A 21,117-nucleotide genomic window follows, 5' to 3' on the forward strand; every position below is an offset into this window, starting at 1 on the left:
TAACAATTATTGATTACTGAGTAGTGCCAGCCACCTATACTCCTTGCAATGACCCTATAACACAGGAATCAGGAATTACCAATCCCCACTTTACAGCTTGGGAAACTGAGGTTCAAAATGGTGGCGTCACTGGTCCAAGTTCACCCAGCAGTTAGTGAAGTGGACAAGCCAGAGTTGTTACTCAAGCCACCATCTCAGGAGCTCATGTTCTTAACCACTATGCGACACTTGGTGGGAAGTCAAGAGTAAATTTGGTTTGCCATTTGGGGCTATGTAGAATCAAATATATTTTCAGTACCGACTACGTGTCAGCGACTACCGGCTCTGTTCTGGGCACTGAACGAGACAGACAAGCTTGCTATCCTCATGAAGCTACGTTTTAGTAGGAGAGGCAGATAATGACCAAACAAACACATGCAAAGCTATACATATGTGCATATGTAACTACAAATGTAAACACCCGGAGCGAATTCTGCCCTGGGTTAGTTAACTCAGAGGCAGAGTGTTGACAGACAGGGGAACAGGACAATTGCGAGTAGGAAAAGAGGAGGAGGTGGGGGCTATTGAAGGGAAGACACGCCCTTCAGAGAGCATGTGCAATAATCCTGTTTGTCACGCACACGATTCACACCTGGCTGACCAGGGCGGCGTTCAGAGCGCTCCCACACTCCCTTAACGACTCTTTCTTCTCCAAGAGAATCCTCAGCTTATGTGAATTGCTACCAAACCTATTTGTATTGAGCTTCCACACTTGGACTCTTCTCTACCCCTCCCTCTCTCCTTTGGGATCACTCCTCAGCCATGTCCTATTGAGTTTTCTCTCTTGTTTGAGGAAAGCTCCTCATGTCCTCTATATTTAGGATTAAAGATGAAGGAGTTAGCTATTTATCTATATTTTTGTTCATTCATTCATTCATTCAGTCAGTCAGTCAGTCAGTCAACAAACATTTTTTAGCATCTCCAGTGTGTCAGGTACTGTGCTAGATACTGGAGCCAAGAGGGTGAATAGGACAGATAAGCCTGCCCTCACGACGCAGGGGTCCACTGGGCCCAAAAAGAAGTAAAACAAGTAATTTCAGAGCATGAAGGAAATAAGTAACACACATTGACTAGCAGGGTGAGAGGCCCACATTAAATGGGGGTGGGGGAAGGCCAGGAATGGCTCCCGAGAGGTGACATTAGGTTGTGACCCGAAGAAACCAAGTCAGCGAGAACTGGGGAGAGGGCATCCCAGAGGGAGGGCGCAGTAGGCACACAGGTCAGAGGTGGGAAGGGGTTGGGGGCGTGTGGGAGAAAAGAAGATGGGGAACGAGTGGAGGCGTGAGGAGGAGACTGGAAGATGAGGCTGCTGGATCCACGTCCTGGAGACAGGCTGCCAGGTCTGAGTCCTGGCTCCCCACTGTGACACCCAACAGCACCCAGCTCCTGAGTGGGAGTGGGGACCCAGGCACGGAGTGAGGGAAAACACGAGAAGGAAGCGTGCAGAAAGCCACAGCTGCTGCTATTAGCATGTGGGCAAGGCCCGGTCCCGTGGCTCGCCCACGCGCCCCACGTGGGCTCCCTCCACCCCCCCCTGCTGGGCCTGCTGGGAGAAATTTTCGGACACTCCACAAAATCCACTTTATTTTTTAAAATAACTTTTTTAGGCTTTTGCTTCCCTAATTACAAAAGGAGTATAAACTCATATGCTTCTGATTTTTTATTAAAAAAGTATTTTTTCCTTAGTACAAAAACCAAACAGCTTTTAAAAAAAAAAGAATAGAAAATAGTTTTTCAAAAAATGAGAAAATAGCAACACCCACGGTGCCAGCAAGGAACCCCGTCTGCCAGCTTTCCCTCAGCCGTGAACGGCGAATGGGAGAAAAGAGCCTCGCGTGTACTGAAAATAGCTGCCGCGTGATCCTAAGATCCCTCAGATCTCAGCCACTGGCTGAATTCTCTGGAAACGGGGGGACCCAGATGACAGAGGCCATGCCTTCTGGGAGGCCAGCCTGTTTGCTTCGAGCAGTGTTCCTGGAACACTGCCAGGGAAAGTGTGTGACCTCTGCCTCTTTCCTGTTCCCCAGCTGTCAAGGACTTTGTGATTGTCCCCCTGCACACCACCCCCGAGACATCCGTTAAGGAGATTGATGAGCTGGCCGATGTCTACATGGATGTGAGACGCCATTGGAAGGCAGAGGTGATGACCCTCTGTGTCCGCTGAATTCCCCTCTAGCAGGGGCAGAACCTGGTCCTTGAGAGGGAAGGACTTCCCGGGAGGGTGAGGGGGACAGAGCATGTGCTGACAGCACCACTTCTGAGCTTCATTTTAGGCCTTCCCTCAGCCCTAAATATCCTTCTCATTAAATCTGCATGGGCAGCATGCATGTGGGTCTCGGGAATTCACACCCCACTGCAGAACAATGGCTGCCAGCGCTCACGGAGGGGAGAGCTGGCGCCAGGCGCTGCGCTGAGGCTGCACTGAGGCTGCACTGGACAAGTTTATTAAATCCCCCCGACAACCCATGAGGCAGCTACTTTTATCAGCCTCACTTTGCAGTTAAGAACAGTGACACACGAAGAAGTCAGAAGTCTTTCAGAGGCAAGTGACAGAAATCTCAAACTGGCTTTGAAAAGGAGATGCTGTTCATTGATTCTTGTAACTGAAATGTCCAGGAGCAGTTCAGGCACAGCTGGTCCAGGGCTCAGAGTTACCAGGGCCGCCTCTCAGCCCCCCTTTCCTTTGAGTGGGTTCCTGTGGCAGGCTGGCTCTACCCTTGGAATAGAAAGAAAGGCACCAGTAGCTTTAGGTCAAATGGCCAATTTTCTTTCCAATGCAACACATACCCTGGGGTTGAGTCTTACTGGTGCTGACTGGGGCACTTGTCCATCCTGAAACGATCACTGTGATCTGGAGGTTGAGGTGCTCTGATTGGCTAAATCTGTGTCTCTAACCCCCTCCTCCAGCCTCCCTGGACTGAGGGGATGGGGGTGGTGGTTTCCCAAACTAAGCTTGCTATTCCCACAGAAGGGGGTACGTCTACCATCCCTTCCACGTCAACTATTTCCTCATCTGAAAAACAGGGGTGCCACCCCCTGTGTCTGTGAGGGTCTGTGAAAGTGCTAGGTTAGTGTGGAAGTGCTCAAGAGCAGCAGCCCCAACCCTTTTGGTGCCAGGGACTGGTTTTGTGGAGGACAATTTTTCCACAGTTTGGGGGATGGGGTTGGACAGGAAGCAGAGCTTAGGCGGCAATGCCAACCTTCACTGCCTGCCTCGCTCACCTCCTGCCGTGCGGCCCTGTTGCTAACAGGCCTCGGATAAGTACCAGTCCACAGAGTTGGGGACCCCTGCTCTAGAGGGCTCCTCCTCACTCTTCCTTTCTCCTTCTGGGATGTGACTCCAGCAATTCCTCCGCCCTCCTTCTCAGTTCCACTGCTGAAAAAGGGCAAAATGAGTCAAGTGAAGTGTGGACTCCGAGCTGGGGCGTGCAGAACACAGGGGGTGCGTTTCACTGCTTATTTGGAAAGATCAGGTCGAGAGAAAGACTCATTCATTCATTCCTAAAATTATTAATTGATTCATTTATTCAACAAGAGTTTATTTGGAATCTGTTACGTGTTGGACACTGGAGAGGCGTCAGTGGCACAAAAGAGAACGAGAGTGGAAATTCATGCCAAGAGGCCTTCAGTGAGGCAGATCGGGGTTCAGTTCTTGACCTGACCCCTCGAACCTCCCCGCTGAGTGGTGTAGAGCAGGCCCTTCCCCCTATTTCTACAGGGGCTACACGTCCTTCTACCTCCTACTGTTTGTGATACCGAAACTGCAAAACACTTAATGCTGGACTTGGCACACGATGAACGCTCAGCAAATCATGCCTTATAAAAAGATTTTATTTCTAAAAAGATTTTGTCTATTTATGTGTAGAAAGAGAGGAAGGGAGAGGGAAAGAAAGGAAGAGAAACATTGATCAACATCAGTCAGCTGCCTCTCCTGCATCCCCAGCTGGGGACCAAACCCATAACCCAGGCACGTGCCCTGATGGGGAATCAGACCAGCCACCTTTCGCTCTGTGGGGTGATGCCTGGCCAACTGAGGCACACCAGCCAGGGCTAAATTGGGCCCATATTCATAGAAGCTGGTAGTCTCTAGGGTTAAGGAAGACATCCTGTCCTCTACTACGCCCATCAATGTCAGGGAAAACCATGATCACTGAGGTCAAAATAAAATGTTTTTAAAGAAAACTCTTAAGTCAGCAACAGCCCCAAACAATAGTACAAACCAGGAAATCTGGCACTTCCTATGAACTGAGGAATATTAAAGTTCTGTTCCAAGAGCCCTGTAGGGAAAACACTTCCAAGATAACATGGTTCTGTTGGTGACCTAAGGTTTTACCCACTTCTTCAACAGACAGAATTGCTACAGGAAAGAATCCCCAACTTCAAGGCAATAGGAGGGAGGGAGAGAGAGAGAGCTGTGTGAAAGCTGTCACACACACCAACCAAGTTCATTTTTCCTGCTTGGAAACAAAAGGTGTTGATTCATTCATATGTTTGAGCCATAGAGAAAAGATTCGAGGCAATAGATTAGCCAGCCCCTTCTATCCCCGTCTGCTTCTGCTGAATTACAAAGACATGGTGACTAAGAACAGGAGGGGCAACTACAGCAAATACCCCCCTTCCGGTTAGGAACGCCCTCCTCTGTATACACTCGCCTGCCAAACACTAATCAAAGCTGTGACTCAATTTTAAACCATGGCTGCTTCTTTTAAAAAGCAAGAAGAAATTAAGAAAGACCTTATATTAGTTTGCGAGGGCTGCCATAGCAAAATACCAAAAACGGGGTGGCTTAAACGCCACAAATTTATTTCCTCACATTTCTGGAGGCTCGATGTTCAAGGTTAAGGTGTCAGCAGCACTGGTTCCTCCTGAGGCCTCTCCCCATCCTTGGTCTTCCCTCTGTGTCCTAATCTCTTCTTTTTGAGGACAGCAGTCATACTGGATTAGGGCCTGCTCACAACATCTCATTTTTATCTTAATTACCTCTTTAAAGGCCCTCTTTCCAAATTCAGTCACATTCTAAGGTGCTGGGTTTAGGATTTCAAAATGTGAATTTGGGGAAGAGACACGATTTAGCCCATAACAGAACCCATCATTCACTGGGCATGGGAGACGCAGTCCTTGCCAGCAGTTAGGAGCTAAGGAGTTTGGCAACAGTGCCCACCAGGTGACTGATGCTCCAAATCATGTCTTTCAGAATTTCATTTTCATGGGCGACTTCAACGCAGGCTGCAACTATGTCTCCAAGAAGGCCTGGAATAACATCCGCCTGAGGACTGACCCCAAGTTCATTTGGCTGATCGGGGACCAAGAGGACACTACTGTCAGGATGAGCACCAACTGCGCATATGACAGGTGGGAGGCATCTGCCTGATGCCTTGCTTAGTGTGCATCAGAGAAGGTGCCCCTCTGGTCGAATGAGAAGGTTGAGATGGAGAACAGTTGGAGGTCAGGCCTCTCTACCTAGTGCTTCGTACGGTACACAGACTTCGTGCATTGAGCACTGTGTAGTTCAGCAGTGGCAATCGTGGGCTTTGGTGTCAGGCAGGCCTGGGTTCAAATCCTGGCTCTACCCCTTAATGTCTGTGACCAAGAGACATGTGCCTCTGTTTTCTCACTTATAAAGTGGAGATTATAGTAGGGCTCCACTCAGGGACGTATGATGAGGATTAAATGAAGTAGTGTATGTAAATCTTATAACACAATGTCTGCCATATAAGTGCTCAGTACATTCATTGCTGTTAGTTATTCCATCACAAAGACATGCCATAGTTTACTCACTCAATCCCCTATCATTGGGCCTTAGGATTGGGCACTAGGTTATTATGTTACCAAGGGTTAGTTATTTAGACATTTCTGATTCTATATATGCACTTTATGCATATACTTACAATTTCCTTAAGGTTAAACTCTAAAAATGAGACCAGTTAAAGCTAGGGTTGTTTACACTTCTAAAGCATTTGCTGCATTTTCTAAATGCAAATATATACATTTAACTAATAGCTTGCTCTTGTATTTGTAACATCTCTCGGGGGATTTCCAATCGGCTTTCATTTTTGCTCCTTCGGTCGGGAGGGAGGTGGTGAGAGCGCCTGAAACCTATGAATGCTCGTGACTTGGCCGTTCACAGCGGGGACCAGAGGCAGGGAATCCCCTCGGAGCTTCTGTTCCCAGGGCTCAGCCTGCCGCCGTGGAGGCAAGAGATGGCCGTCTGCAAGACAACAGTTGTTCTTACTTCTCTAGTTTGAGGTCTGGCTTCCATTTCCATCCCATGACCTCTCTTGTTCCTCTTGGAGCTTTCAGGGTTGGTGTGTCTATCGCAGGAGCCACCACTCCAGCTCTCGAAAGTGGAAACAGCCCCAGCATTGGGGAAGGCAGAGCCAAGGTGGGGAGTCCCGGGAGCCTGAGTTCCCTGCCACCTCCCTCCATTCTGAAGGTCTGCTAGCAAAGTGCATGCCAGTGGTGTCGTCATGGGCAGGTCGAGTCCCTTCTGTGGCCCCATTCTTCTCCCCCTGGCCCACAAGAGGGAGCTGACTATAAACGCTGAGGTGGAAGCCCAGTGACTCACAGGGGTAGATGTTCACAGGGATTAGGTGGGGTAGACGGACAGGTTAAAATAAGGTGTTTACTAGAACCCCAGTGTTATACACATGTATGCCAAAGGATGGCAGGGAGACTTGTGGGTTTTTTTTTTAAAGCTTAATTTGTTGTTTTGCTACTCTCAATTTTCTATGTTTTTCTTATTTGGGTATCGTTTGTGGTTTTTAAAAAGGCATATAAATATTTAATGAAGGGAGTAAGATGAAGTGGATTCGATGCCAGTCTTTGTTCTGTATTCAAATATCTCTTGAACCTCTCCCATGCACAGTCTGGGCTCAGGAGAGCTTAGCAGGATCAGCTGGCCAGCCCATGCACATACCTAGAAGTCAGAAAAGAAGGAGCCTTAACTCTGTCCTTCTTCACTCTCTGGGATTGAAAGGCTGACTTCAGGAAATCTCCAATGGCATGTGAAGAGTATACTTGTGGAGCGAATTCAGAGTTAACCAGGTGATGTTGTTAACCAGCCCAGGAAGCCAGTCTGCCAGTCGGAATCAGGGAATGTTCAGTGGACGGTTGTGACCTGGCAGTCCAACTCATCCTGTCACTCTTGTCAGTCGGCTGTGTAGACCCCAACTACCTCACCCCACTTGGTGTCCATTAGAGTACCCATGTTTCTGAAACTCAGTGAGCTACCATGCACCCATTTTTTCTCATCGCTGCAAAGCATCTGTGCTGTGGTTTTTCTCCATATTTGTCATTACATTCACTCATTTCTTATAGAAATAAATTAATTTTAAAGAAAACTTCATAGTACTATAATAAGAGAACAGCATCACTTGCCATAAATTGAAAACAACTGTAAAAATAATCCCAGTGAAAACCAATCAGTTAAATTCTGCCTTAATTCTCTTGCCTCTAGAATGTTTGGCAGGTGCAGCCTGCTCTCTCTCTTTGTGGGGGCGACTTTCCTCACGAGTCCCCCCGTGTGCCACGGATGAAAGTAAACATGACTGAGACATGGTGTGATCTGCTTGGGGAGGAAAGGTGGCCAGTTTCCCAGAGGAAAAAGGCCTTGAGCAGTGGCCAGTTTCTCAAGGGGAAAAAGGGGTTGAGCCCCTTCCTCCAAGGGCTTTTATTGGGTTGTAATACACAGGAATACAGGACAGCAAGGATCAAACAGTAGATAACATTTCAAAGAAGTCTGAGGGCTTAGTCTGAGTCAGTGTCTATCAGGAAAGGGGGTTTTGCAGAAACTTTGGGAGACATACTCATTTCCTGCTCGAACCCTTAACATATGAATGAAAGCACTCTTAGCAGAGCAGATTTCACAGGTTTATCAGGAAGTCTTTGTGATGCCAGATTTTCCCTCAGGACATGCTCTAGCAAGGCAAGGAGCTGCACCCCTCCTCATCAGGCTTAAAGGAATTAGAGACAGGGGGTGTTCAGGCTTCAGGGGATTAGAGACAGGAAGTGCTTCTCCCAGAGGACTGGGGACTCGGGCTTTGTCAAAGCCGGGGGGGGTGGGGGCAAGAGTCCATCACTTCCTCTTTGTCACAGCCCCCAAGTCCTTCAATGATGGCCTCCCGAGTGATGGAGTCTGGCCTAGTTTGCCCCTCCTCTGAGGGGTCTTACCTGTCAAGGACTTCCGACCAAGCCTTGGGGGCAGGGAGGAAACTGAGGCAGCATTTGCTACCAGAGACAAGCTTTGTCTCCTGTGCCTCGAATTCCAGAGGTCGCTAGCTCATCCTCAGCCATGGGGGGGGTAGAGTTACGATTCCTAAAACCAGGCAGAGTGGTCCGCAACACACTACCAAGACACAATCTGTTTGGGGAGGAGAGGTGGCCAGTTTCTCTGAGGAAAAAGAGGCCAGGAGACTTCCGCCAAGATGAAGGTGTAGAAGCACTGTGCCTCCTCCCACAACCAAGTATAAAAACAACAAAGTTTTAGCAACAAAAACGCAGCCAAAAATCACAGAAAATTGAACTTCACGGAAGTCTGACAACAACGAACCCTTCAGCCATACCGGTAAGAGGGGCAGAGCCAGCAGCAGAGCAGGGTCGGGCAGGAAAGATCCACCGGACCGACCCAGGCGTGCAACCTGGGTGCACCGGCAGCCATAGGCGGATCCCAGGTGTGGAGAAGTGGGCGGACCCACTGAGGGCGCAAGGCAGTGGACTCACTGAGGGCTGACCACGGTCACACATTTCTGCGCAGATAAACTGGTGAAGGAGGGAGCGGTGAGACAGACCGTGTAGGCCCCAGTGGCAGGAAGTGGCAGAGGGGACCGCCATTGTCCCTCTCTGACCCCGCCCCTACCTACAGTGTCACAAACCAGCGACCTGGGTGGCCCCACCCTGGTGAACAACTGAGGCTTTGCTCCTCATACCTAACAGGCACAAACAGATCAAAACATGGCTCAAGAAGAACTTAGAGCCCCAGAGCCGATAAATCTAAGTGATGGAGAAATAGCCAAACTTTCAGATACACAGTTCAAAACACTGGTGATCAAGAGGCTCACAGAACTGGTTGATTTTAGTCACAAATTAGAGGAACATATGAAGGCTAAACTAATCGAAATGAATGGAAATGCACAGGAAACCAATAGTGATGGAAAGGAAACTGGGACTCAAATCAAAGGAGTGGACCAGAAAGAGGAAAAAAAAATGACCAAACAGAAAAGAATGTAGAAACAAGAATTCAAAAAAATGAGGAGAGGCTTAGGAACCTCCAGGACATCTTTAAATGTTCCAACATCAGAATTATAGGGGTGCCAGAAGGGGAAGAGGAACAGCCATGAGTGGAAAACTTATTTGAACAAATAATAAAGGAGAATTTCCCCAATCTGGCAAATGAAATAGACTTCCAGGAAATCCAGGAAGCTCAGAGAGTCCCAAAGAAGTTGGACCCAAGAAGGAACACACCAAGGCACCTCAGAATTACATTAGCCAAGATTAAAATGAAGGAGAGAATTCTAGAAGCAGCAAGAGATAAGCGGACAGTCACCTACAAAGGAGTTCCCATCAGACTGTCAGTGGATTTCTCAAAAGAGACCTTCCAGGCAAGAAGGGGCTGGAAAGAAGTATTCCAAGTCATGAAATCCCAAGACCTACATCCAAGATCGCTCTACCCAGCAAAGCTTTCATTTAGAATGGAAGGGCAGATAAAGTGCTTCTCAGATAAGATCAACTTCAAGGAGTTCATCACCAAGCCCTTATTATATGAAATGTTAAAGGAACTTACCTAAGAAAAAGAAGATAAAAAAGATGAACAGTGAAAGGACAGCAAACTCACAGTTATTAACAACCACACCTAAAACAAAAGCAAGCTAAGAGGATAGCTAAATCAGGAGCAGAACCATAGAAATGAAGATCACATGGAGGGTTAGCAACAGGGGAGTGGGAGAAGGAGAAGGGGGGAGTAGGTACGGAAAACAAGTAGCATAGATGGTAGGTAGAAAATAGATTGGGGGAGGGCAAGAATAGTAGGGGTGATATAGAATCTAAACAACTTGCGGCATGTGGTCATAAACTAAAGGGGGGAATGGTGGGGGAGGGGGTGTGCAGGGTGGAGGGGAATGAAGAGGGGAATAGAACAACTGTAATGGCATAATCAATAAAATATATTTTAAAAAAAAGAGGCCAGGAGAAGTGGCCAGTTTCTCCGAGGAAAAAGGCCTGGAGATGGCCAGTTTTTCAGAGGAAAAAGGTCTTGAACCCCTTCCTCCAGGGGCTTTTATTGGGTTGTAATACACAGGAATAGAGGGTGGCAAGGATCAAACAGTAGATAACATTTCAAAGAAATCTGAGGGCTTAGTCTGAGTCAGAGTCTGTCAGGAACAGTGTTTTAGTTTCCTGCTCGAACCCTTAACATAGGAATGAAAGCACTCTTAGCAGAGCAGATTTCACAGATTTATCAGGAAGTCTTTGTGCTGCCAGATTTTCCCCCAGGACATGCTCTAGCAAGGCAAGGAGCTGCACCCCTTCCCGTCAGGTATTCAGGCTTAAGGGGATTAGAGCCAGGAAACGCTTCTCCCAGAGAACTTGGGATCTTGGGCTATGTCAAAGCCAGGGGGTGAGAGTCCATCACTCCCTCTTTGTTGCCCCCCCCCCCCCCAGAGTCCTTCCATGACGGCCTCCCAAGTGATCGAGTCTGGCCTAGGTTGCCCCTCCTCTGAGGGGTCTTACCTGTCAAGGACTTCCGACCAAGCTTTGGGGGCAGGGAGGAAACTGAGGCAGCATTCGCTACCAATGACAAGCCTTGTCTCCTGCAGCTCTCATTCCAGAGGTCGCTAGCTCATCATTAACCATGGGCGGTAGTTACAACTCCTGAAACCAGGCTGAGCAGTCCATAACATCTCTTAGTGAAAATGGGAGCTTAGGGAGTTTTAAAGACAAGCCAGCACCTTTCTCCACAGTTGAATGAGGAAAAGTGAAAAATAATTGCACAGGAAATAATAATCTTAGAATGCAGGATATTGCTCTATGGTATGATGTTCACATGTCACACAGCGGTTTGCTTCTCTTCCACCACCAGGGCTACCTGCCTACATAGGGACACACTGTCCTGGAGCCCACAGGGCCACCGCAGGAATGGATCCTATTTCCCAGTCTTAGGCAGTGTCCTAAGGTTCACAAGCTAAAACCAGGTCCAGGCCTTGAGCACCACCTGAAAGGTCCAGGCTGCTCAGTCCATTTCAGATGTCAAACGTGGACCTTGGTTCGATCTTAGAAACCAACAGGATGTCTTAACACGACTGTCTTCCCTCCTCTTCTGTAGGATTGTGCTGAGAGGACAAGACATCATCAGCTCAGTTGTGCCCAAATCAAATGGCACCTTTGACTTCCAGAAAGCGTATAAGTTAACTGAAGAGGAGGTATGGCTGCCATCTTGTCTTTCCATGCCGCTATCCTGGGAAGATGGGTTTAGTTTCCCTTTAAGGCCATTACTAGAAACACAACATTGGACCATTGGGCTCTGAGTCTCAATGCCTATGATTCTGTGATTCAAGGACCTGCTTAAATTTCTGACTGAGCCGATCCAAGGACGTGGCTCACTAGTGTGTGTTCTTTTGTAACTGCGGTCATTTCATCGTCTCTTCTGGAGCCTGAATTTGCTCATCACTAAAATGAGAGTGTTTTCTAATTCTCAAATTTATCTCTCTTTTGTCCTTACAGGCCCTGGAAGTCAGTGACCACTTTCCAGTTGAATTTAAACTACAATCTCCAAAGGTCTCCACCAACAGCAGAAAGTCTGTCTTTTCGAGGAAGAAAAGCAAGGCCCGCCGCCGCCGCTCCTAGACACAAGGGCACCATTTTATTAACCCTCCTTGCCTCTGCGTGTAACAGGTCTAACAGGTCTGAACTGCTCCTCACACCCAGGAAACAGGACTGGTCCCACCGCTTTCATTTTTTAGCTTGAGCCCAATTGGGAGGAGAGCCTTCTATTATCCCACACGGGCTTGTACCTTCCCTGAAACTCCCAAGAGGAAAATGGGGTTTTTGCAGTCCAAAAGGAGGGCCTTCACATCCTTAGCTAGAGGCCCATCCGCTCTCACGGCCAAAGCTCAGCCTCGGTGGAGAAGCTGCAGGAGAAGGAAGAACATCAGTTTTCAGTCTGCACGAGAGATCCTGTTCTGTGGGAAATGACCAGAAATGCCAAGGCCCCAACAGAACCCCATGATTTGGGCAATTTACTGTTTGGGGAACCTGGCTGCTATCTGAGGTCATACCATCATCACATCTCACAGGGAGGAAGGATGAAGGCCTCTCCCACCTGGTCTCCTGCCTCTGAATTGTCCTCCGACTCAGCCAGCCCAGGAACCACTGGCGTCATTCTTTGAAATTTCATTCCGACCACAGGCCACCCTCTTTCCTACCCCTGCTTATAAATCCCATCACCACTTGGAGAGAGCCCAGAGATTTTGCATACCTGTGAAGGTCTCTATGTCTGGCATATCACGTCAGACTCATCCTCATCCCAACTTGCACTGTGCCCAGCAGGACTGCCTCTTCCCTGCACCCACGTGCCCTGTCTCATCCACGAGACTCGAGGATTTTATTATATTTCTGAGACCAAAGAGTTGCAGAGGGGTCTAGCAGCAAGGCAACATGTTACCTGTGTCCTGTGTAGTGACCACTTCTGTTTGGTTTTCCTTGTATTGTCTTTGTTCAAGCACTGTGTGAACGTGGCTGACTACGTGAGCAGCACCAGAGAAGAAGCAGGGACAAGGAACACGCACCCCAACCCCAGCCCCTTCTTTCCTGTTTCAGAAGCAACCCCTCTTTCCAGCTTATGCGTTTTTCCAGATTCTGTACATAAATAAGCATTGCATGTAACCTTGAAAAATACAGAAAATAGCACACTATGGGTATGTTTCCACTCTTTGCTTATTTCCTTTAATATGTAAGGGACAACATGGCTTTTTATATAAAAATATTGACCATAAGCTTGATTTTTGAAATTTGGTAACATCTGAGGGAACAAAATCAACAGGGCCAGCTTAAGTGAGGAAAACCATTTCCCCCACACATCCAGTCAACTTCCGAGGTCTTTTTGGCCCAGGCAGGGGACGTGGCAAATCTGTAACGTTTTTGTCACCCCTCTTCAAAGAAGGGCTGTCCCAGAAAACGCCCAGTTTCCGAGGTTCCTCGAGCAGGCAGTTCACAAATGAACTTTTTTTGGAGGAGACGTCATCCTTGTGCCCAAAGGCCAGCAGCATGGCTGGAACAAGAGTCCTGCGCTGGCTTGTGGGGGATGGGGCGGGGGCAGAGGAAGTAGACTGGGCACTAAGTAGCCTGTCCATGACTCTGACCTGGTCCTGCCACCCTGTGGCCTCCTCGGTGACCAGACGTCCTCTGTCCCTGCACAGAGTAGATTACCTGAGCTGTGGGCGTCTGCTTGGGAAGAGGAGACAGAGTGGGGCTTCTTCTCACTGGCCACAGCTAAAGGTGCTGCAAACATCCTCTGGTTGCCCGGGACCACCTGGCCGGGACGGAGCTCCTGTGGCCCTCCGGAGAGTGCACTCCGGTCGTATGCACTCTTTCACCTTTGGCTTTGTTCAGAGGGTTTGAAACGTGTGTGCACCAGAATCTCAGGGCACCGGTTACCGGTTACCGTGCCGATGCTCAGGCCTCGGCTCCCTCCCCTGCCCCCACACAGAGTCGGCCTCAGGAGGTCTGGGTCACAGCCCAGGAACCTGCAAATGTAACAAGTCCCAGGCGACTGAGGCCAGATTTTTCTTCCCTTAATTATTTATTGAGAACAGATTTTGAACTCACTCTCCCGGCCCTCCTCAGTGAGAAGATGTTCAGTGTGGTGTAGGGAGAGGCTCACGTCGGGCCGTGCTCTGCACCACCCACTAGCTGTGGGGCATGGAGCAGCTCACTGACCTTCAGTTTCCTTACGTGTGAAATGCGAGTAATAAGAGAAATCAACCTCATAGGTGAAGTTTTAGTAAGATAATACATGTAAAATGCCATGTGCCTGTCACCTAGTAAGTCCTCACAAGTGGAGGCTGTATTTTTATTAATAGGATTTGCTCCATTAAGAGGTAAGCCACCTGGCTGCTGTGGTTCAGTGGACTGAGTACCAGCCTGCGAACAAAAGGGTTACCCGTTCGATTCCCAGTCAGGGCACATGCCTCAGTTGCAGGCCAAATCCCCTGTGGGGAGTGTGTAAGAGACAACCACATATTGATGTTTCTCTCCCTCTCTTTCTGCTTCCCTTCCCCTCTCTAAGAATAAATAACATCTTTTTTTTTAAAGGATGGGCTACTTTAGGTGTTTAGATATGTATGGCTCTCATTTAATTATTTAGAATGAATTTCTGCCTTCTACCTCTTTATCATTCAACACAGCAAGTATTTTGGCAAGTGAGCCTTGAGGACTAAAGATGCCCCTTCTTCCAGTCCTTGCTATTTTCTCTTCTTCATCAAAGGCCCTTTCTTGCCTTGAACACAGAAATACCCCACCTTTGCCCTTCAGCCTGTCCCTGTGGCCTTGGAGGTGAAGGGAGCACCTCCAAGGCAACAGCCCTGGCTCCCATCTCTCCCTTGGGTTGGAGAAGGAAGTATAAAGGGTGGTACTAAACCTGAAAAGCAAAGAGAGACAAACTAGAGGTCACATCCCTCCACCCAGCCAGGTGGGTATGAGGAAGAGCAGAGCCACTGAGAAGATTCACCCCTGCGTCTGCTGCCTTGTGTCCCCATCAGAGCTCCCTGCCGACGGTCCTGACGGCCAAGGTTGCAACAAGCCAGCACGCCCATGTCTGTTACCCACCGGTCACATCCTGGAGGAGGAATGGGTCACCTCGTGCCACAAGACACTGGCCCCAGTAGCTCCAAGCTTTAGGATTCAGGGAAGCTACTGAAATTAAGGGAATTTCCAGGGAACAAGGAGTGTGTACACACACACACACACACACACACACACACACACACACGATTTTTTGAGAGAAAATCGGTTGGGAAACAGTGAGTGCCTTGAATGCAACTCTAGCTGAATGATTGCTTGGTTTCCCAAGTCTGCATGTAGGTGAGACAAAGCTGCAGACAGACACCAGGCTTCCCAGGTCAAGGGCAAAGGGGGCTCCTCTAGCCCACGTCACCAATTCTCGCTCAGTGATATCGGTAGCTTCCTCAGTCGTCTCACCACCTCCACCGTTGCCCCTGTAATCTGTTTCCCCAACAACCAGGGTGTGATGTCTATAATTTCATCTTATCTTTCCTCCTGCCTAAAACCCTCAATGGCTCCCCATTTATCTCTGGATAAACACCCAGGTCCTTACTATAAACTATGAAGCCCTGTATGTTTTGGCTTTCACTTACCTTTCCAACTCCATTTTCAACCATCTATATATTGTAGCCACACTGTTCAGTTTCTTCATTCTTCAAATAATGTAATGTCAAAAAACTATTTTGACATTCCTCATTCTCTCCCCAGCCTTTGGGCCTTTTCATGGGCTGCTTCCCCATCCTGGATCACTCTTCTTCCCCATTCACTTGGCAAACTTCTCGTTCCTCAAAACTCAGCTTAAACATCACTTGCTCAGTCAAGGAGGCCTTCCCCGATCAGTTCTCCCGTCTGTTTTGGGGCCCTTGGTTACATCTTCCCACGGTGCCCTGTATGGCTCCGTCTTAACCCTCATACGTGTGTGATTAGTTGTCCACCGTCTGCTCCCCGTCCCCAACGTGCAGCCCCTATGAGGGCAGAGCTGTGTCTTCTTAGGCATTGCTCAATAAACTTTTGTGGAATTAATGAAACTCAAGGGACACCACTGAGCCTTGTTGGAGTAAAAGACCTTTACCAAGAACCAAATATCGACAAAAAAGGCTAACACCCGATTTAAAAAAGGAAATGTAAATTGAGGACAAAAAGAGAAGGTCTCTTGAAGTCGGGTCACTTAAATTATCTTGCCGTCATGTGTGAGTTTGTTTTATTAGTGCAAAATCTCTCACTGCGCACTATTAGTTGTTTATCCACCACACTGAGTATTGTGTGGGAAACTAAAATGTTAAAACCATATAGCCAGTGGTTTGAAGTTCTCGTGTTAAAAAAAGGAACAACGAGAACTAAGTGTGGTCTTATGCATATTTTGGCAGCTGAAATTCTTTAAGTCTAATGATGGGTGACCCCTTAAATCATTCTTGTCTTTGATTCTGCGTACAGGGAAAGGTTTCTCTTTCTACATTGCTTTTTGGGGGGTGGGGAGAGGATTGTTTGCAAAAATATTCATTTTGACATTATCGGGTCTCCTGTTAGAGCTCCTCTACCATAGACATTAGCAGCTGAGCACAGCCAAGTGAGGTCACTCACTGTGGAAGGGGACGCTGAACGCAGCTGACTCATTTCCATCCCTGAAGTTTTGAGCTGCTCTGTGTGTTAACAGTGGCCAGAGGTACATTTTTTCAGTGAAATCTAAACATGTTTTAAAAAACACTTCACACATATAGTTCTTTGCCATTATTGACTCATGTGTTTGTACATTTTGTATGTTAATTTTTTAAAATTTTTCAGTTAAAAAAACATATCCCAGAACCAAAAAAAAAAGAAAAAGTCAATAGCTTTTATAAAGTTATCCTTTAAAAAAAAAGTACAAAGAGAATATTTGAGCAAAGAGTAACAGATATTGTGCAGTAAATTGTTTTGTTTTGTTTTTTCCAGAAATCCTGATGGAAATACCTAATTTAAAAAGTTAGAGAGTGCTCTGGCCAGTGTGGCTCAATTGGTTGGAGCATTGTCCCGTAAACTGACAGGTCATGGGCTCTATTCCCAATCAGGACACATGCCAAGTTGTGGGTTCGGTCCCTGGTTGGAGCACGGGGTGCACATGAGAAGGGTCCCTCCAAGAGGCGGAAGTTTCTCTCTCACATCAATGTTTCTCTTTCTCTCCCTTCCCTTCCCTTCCCGTCTCTCTAAAATCAATAAGGATGTCCTCAGGTGAGGATTTAAAAACAAAGTTAGGGAGTGATTTTTGCTGGCATAAATAAGGGATTAAAAAATTAACAGTGCCCTTTGTTGTATTAAAGTTTCTCAAAGAATATTTGAAGGACATAAAATGGGATGGCAACAGGACACTGGAACTAACACCTTAAAATCCACTTAAAGGTAAACCTCATTGTGGTTTCTTGAACTTGCTCTTTACCCTCTTGCTTCAGGCCTTTATGCATCCTGTTCCTTCTTCTTAAAGCACCTCTTCCCTCTTTGCCGCTCTTCCCTGCAAGAGCAATGCACTTTCTCCATAGGTATAAGGCTTCCATGGCCTTCAAAACACCATGCAAATCTCCCTCCTGGAGCACAGACACTACACATACATCCCTTTCTCAGGGGTCTGCCCAGATGGCACATACTCCCCAAGTGACCCAGGTTCCAGCTGACTGGAGCAAGCCCAGGTTCACACCTTTCTAAGCTCCCTGATGACAGGAGAAAATACATGTCAGTCTTTTGCAAAATCTCTTGATGACTGTCTCTTCATTAGGAAATTCTTTTACTTCCATCATCAAATACCCTGAAAACTTCAATTAATTTTTTCAACTAATTTATTTTGAGATATTTTAATAGTTTCATAGAGGTTAGAGCTGAAAATATCTTTAAAGATAATAAACAATAATAATAATAATAATAATAATAACAACAACTGCCATTTTCCAAAACTTGTTCTCTGCTAGGCTGTGTTCAAAGAATGCAAGTTATAAACAATCTCACTAAATTACAACCACAGCACTAAAACGGTGGGGATCTGTTGCATCTCCATTTTATAGATGAGGAAACCGAGGCCCAGAGAAGTCAAACAATTTGCCCAGGGCGCTCTGACCAGGGGCTCAGCTGGTGGGAGCGTTGTCCCGTACATGGAAAGGTTTCAGTTTCCATTCCTGGTCAGGGCACATACCTGGGCTGCATATTCCATCACCAGGTGGGGCACCTACAGGAGGCGATTGATCGATACTTCTCTCTCATATTGATGTTGCTCTCCCTCACTCTCCATTCCTCTCTACCTAAAATAAATAAATATATCCTCAGGTGAGGATTTTTTTAAAAGTTGCCCATGGTCACACAGCTGGCGAATAGAGCCCAGGGCAACTTCTTTTTTTATTTTTATGTTTTTTATATTTTCACTTTCTTTAATAATATTTTATTGATTGTGCTATTACAGTTGTCCCAATTTTATCCCCTTTGTGCCCCCTCCACTCACATCCCATATTCTCTCAGGCAATCTCCACACCACTGTTGATGGGCATGGGTCACACGTAGGTTCTTTGGCTACTTCATTTCCTGCACTGTACTTTACATCCCCATGGGGGCTATTCTGTAACCACCTGTTTGTATTTCTTAATCCCCTCACCTCTTCACCCATTCCCCCCACAGCCCCACCCATTGGGCGACCATCAAAATGCTCTATGTATCCATGATTCTGTCTCCATTCTTCTTGTTTGCTTAGCTTATTTTTTAGATTCAATTATTGATAGATAGGTATGTATTGCCATTTTATTGTTCATAGTTTTGATCTAGTTTTCTTAAATAAGTCCCTTCAACATTTCATATAGTATTGATTTGGTGGTGATGAACTCCTTTAATTTTTTCTTGTCTAGGAAACTCTTTATCTGCTCTTTGATTCTAAATGATAGTTTTTTCAACTAGAGCAATCTTGGCTATAGGTCCCTGCTTTTCATGACTTTGAATATTTCTTGCCAGTCCCTTCTAGCCTGCAACGTTTCTTTTGAGAAATAAGCTGACAGTCTTATGGGAACTCCCTTGTAGGTAACTAACTGCCTTTCTTTTCCTACTTTTAGGAGTCTCTCTTTATGTTTAACCTTTGGCTTTTTAATTATGCTGTGTCTTGGTATAGGCCTCTTTGCATCCATCTTGTTTGGGACTCTCTGTACTTCCTGGACTTGCATGTCTATTTTTTTCACCAAATTAGGGAAGTTTTTTTTCATTATTTTAAAATAGATTTCCAATGTCTTGCACTTTCTCTTCTCCTAGCACCCCTATAATGCAAATGTTGGAATACTTAAAGTTGTCCTAGAGATTGCTTATACTAACCTCATTTTTTACATTCTGTTTACTTCTTTTTCTGATTGGTTGTTTTTTGCTTCTTTATGTTCCAAATCATTGATTTGATTCTTGGCTTCATCCACTCTATTGTTGTTTCCTGTAAACTGTTCTTTATTTCAATTAGTGTGTCCTTTGTTTCTGACTGGGTCTTTTTTATGCTGTTGAGGTCCTCACTAAGTTCCTTGAGCATCCTTATAACCAGTGTTTTAAAATCTGCATCTGATAGATTGCTTATCTCCATTTTGTTTAGTTCTTTTTGTGCAGTTTTGATCTATTCTTTCGTTTGGGCCATGTTTCTTTGTCTCCTCCTGGTGGCAGCCTCCCTGTGTTTGTTTCTGTGCATTAGGTACAGCTGCTTTGACTCTATGTCTTGGTAGTGTGGCCTAGTGTGGTAGGTGTCCTATAGGGTCCAGTGGCACAGCTTCCCCTGTCACCAAAGCTGGGTACTTGAGGTGCATCATTTGAGGGCTGAGTATACCCTCCTCTTGCAGTTGAGCCTTGGTTGCTATTGGCAGGTCAATGGGAGGGATTTAGCCAGGCCAGTCAGCTGCAAGGACTGGCTGTGACCACCGACCACCAACCTCTGCCCTCCATGGAGGATCAGCCCTGAGAGGACAGTGCGGGGGTGCTCTGATAGCTGTAGCTGACCACTGGGTGCACAGGCTTGGTGGTTTCTGGAGTGGTGCAGACCAAGGTCAGCTCCCAGCTGTATTCTGCCCAAGGCCGCCCTGCCTGAGCTGTAAAGCAATCTGAGATGGCTGCCACTTGTGCTGGGCTTAGAGATTCCCAGGTGAAGCCAAGCTGTGAGTCTAAGCTGGAGATGTGATGCTGTAAGTGCCAGGCCTGGGGCCACTTAGCAAGAGGTATGGGGCCTGGGGGCTCTCTCAGGTTGGCTGTTGCTTGTTTGAGAGTAAGAAGTTTTGAAGCATGAGCCAAGACCAGCCATTCATATGGAAAAGTCATTTTTAACAGTTTGGGTGGGCCCATAAATTGAGTGGGATGGAGCTCTGGGGTTCTCCAGAGCAGGGCAAACAGTGTCAGCCACGCTGATGGAGTCTCAGAGTCACCCACCTCCTGGCTGTGTGGGAAGAGGGTTGAGAAAAGGAACAATAGCCTCTGCCTGCCTTTCTGTCTGAAAGAAAGCGGCCCCCCGGCTCTCACCTTGATGCCCGGCACTTCTGTTTCCACCTTGTATGCCACTGTGCCTTTCAAGCTGCTGCCCCAGTGCTGGAGTGAGTCTGAGTAAGTCCATGTGTGGGTTCTATAAGAGGAACTGCTTGGTACTCTAAAACTTTTTTTCCCTACTCAAGTCCCACTGGTTTTTGCAGCCAGAAGTTATGGGGACTTATCTTCTTGGGACTGGAACCCTGGGTTAGGGGGTTTGGTGCAGGGCTGGGACTCCCTGCTTCTAAGATATCTCTCCTGAATTTTTATTCACCTCATGTGGATTTGGGACCAGCCAGTTCTGTGTCTCCACTCCTACTACCAGTCTGGATGAATGTGGTTTCTTTAATTTCATAGTTGTCAGACTTCTATTCAACTTGATTTCTGATGGTTTTGAGTTACGGTTGTTCTATATTTTAGTTGTAATGTTGATGTGGTTGTGCGAGGAGGTGAGCTGTGTTTTCTATGCTGCCATCTTGACCAGAAGGCAATCCCAGGGCAACTTCTTTATGAAGTATACCAGGCATAGGGCCTCAGGCCCACAGTGTTTTATTTTCTTTCAGAATAAGAATGGAGCCCCGGCTGGTGTGGCTCAGTGGTTATGTGCTGGCCTGTGAACCTAAGGGTTGCCAGTTATATTCCCAGTCAGGACACATGTATGGGTTGCAGGCCAGGTCCCCAGTAGCAGGGCATGCAAGAGGCAACCACATATTGATATTTCTCTCGCTCTCTTTCTCCCTTCCTTCCCTTCTCTAAAAATAAATAAAAAATTTAAAAAATAATAATAAAGGGAAAAATTAAATTTTAGGTTGAGGAAAATTTTTA

The 21,117-nt window shown here is 46.9% G+C and overlaps 1 protein-coding gene across 1 annotated transcript in view; it reads left to right on the plus strand.

The window, feature by feature from the left end:
• Positions 1-12,941, plus strand: part of DNASE1L3 (deoxyribonuclease 1 like 3) — a 21,815-nt gene extending 8,874 nt beyond the window's left edge. Inside the window, exons 5-8 of the mRNA XM_037137398.2 lie at positions 2,067-2,179; positions 5,234-5,391; positions 11,354-11,450; positions 11,752-12,941. Of these exons, the coding sequence (XP_036993293.2) occupies positions 2,067-2,179; positions 5,234-5,391; positions 11,354-11,450; positions 11,752-11,874 (491 nt within the window). The 3' untranslated portion in view covers positions 11,875-12,941. The remainder of the gene's footprint in view (positions 1-2,066; positions 2,180-5,233; positions 5,392-11,353; positions 11,451-11,751) is intronic.
• The last annotated feature ends 8,176 nt before the right edge of the window (positions 12,942-21,117 follow it).

This window comes from Artibeus jamaicensis, unplaced genomic scaffold (genome assembly GCF_021234435.1).
Source record: "Artibeus jamaicensis isolate MK-2021 breed Jamaican fruit bat unplaced genomic scaffold, CSHL_Jam_final contig_519, whole genome shotgun sequence".
NCBI lineage: Eukaryota > Metazoa > Chordata > Mammalia > Chiroptera > Phyllostomidae > Artibeus > Artibeus jamaicensis.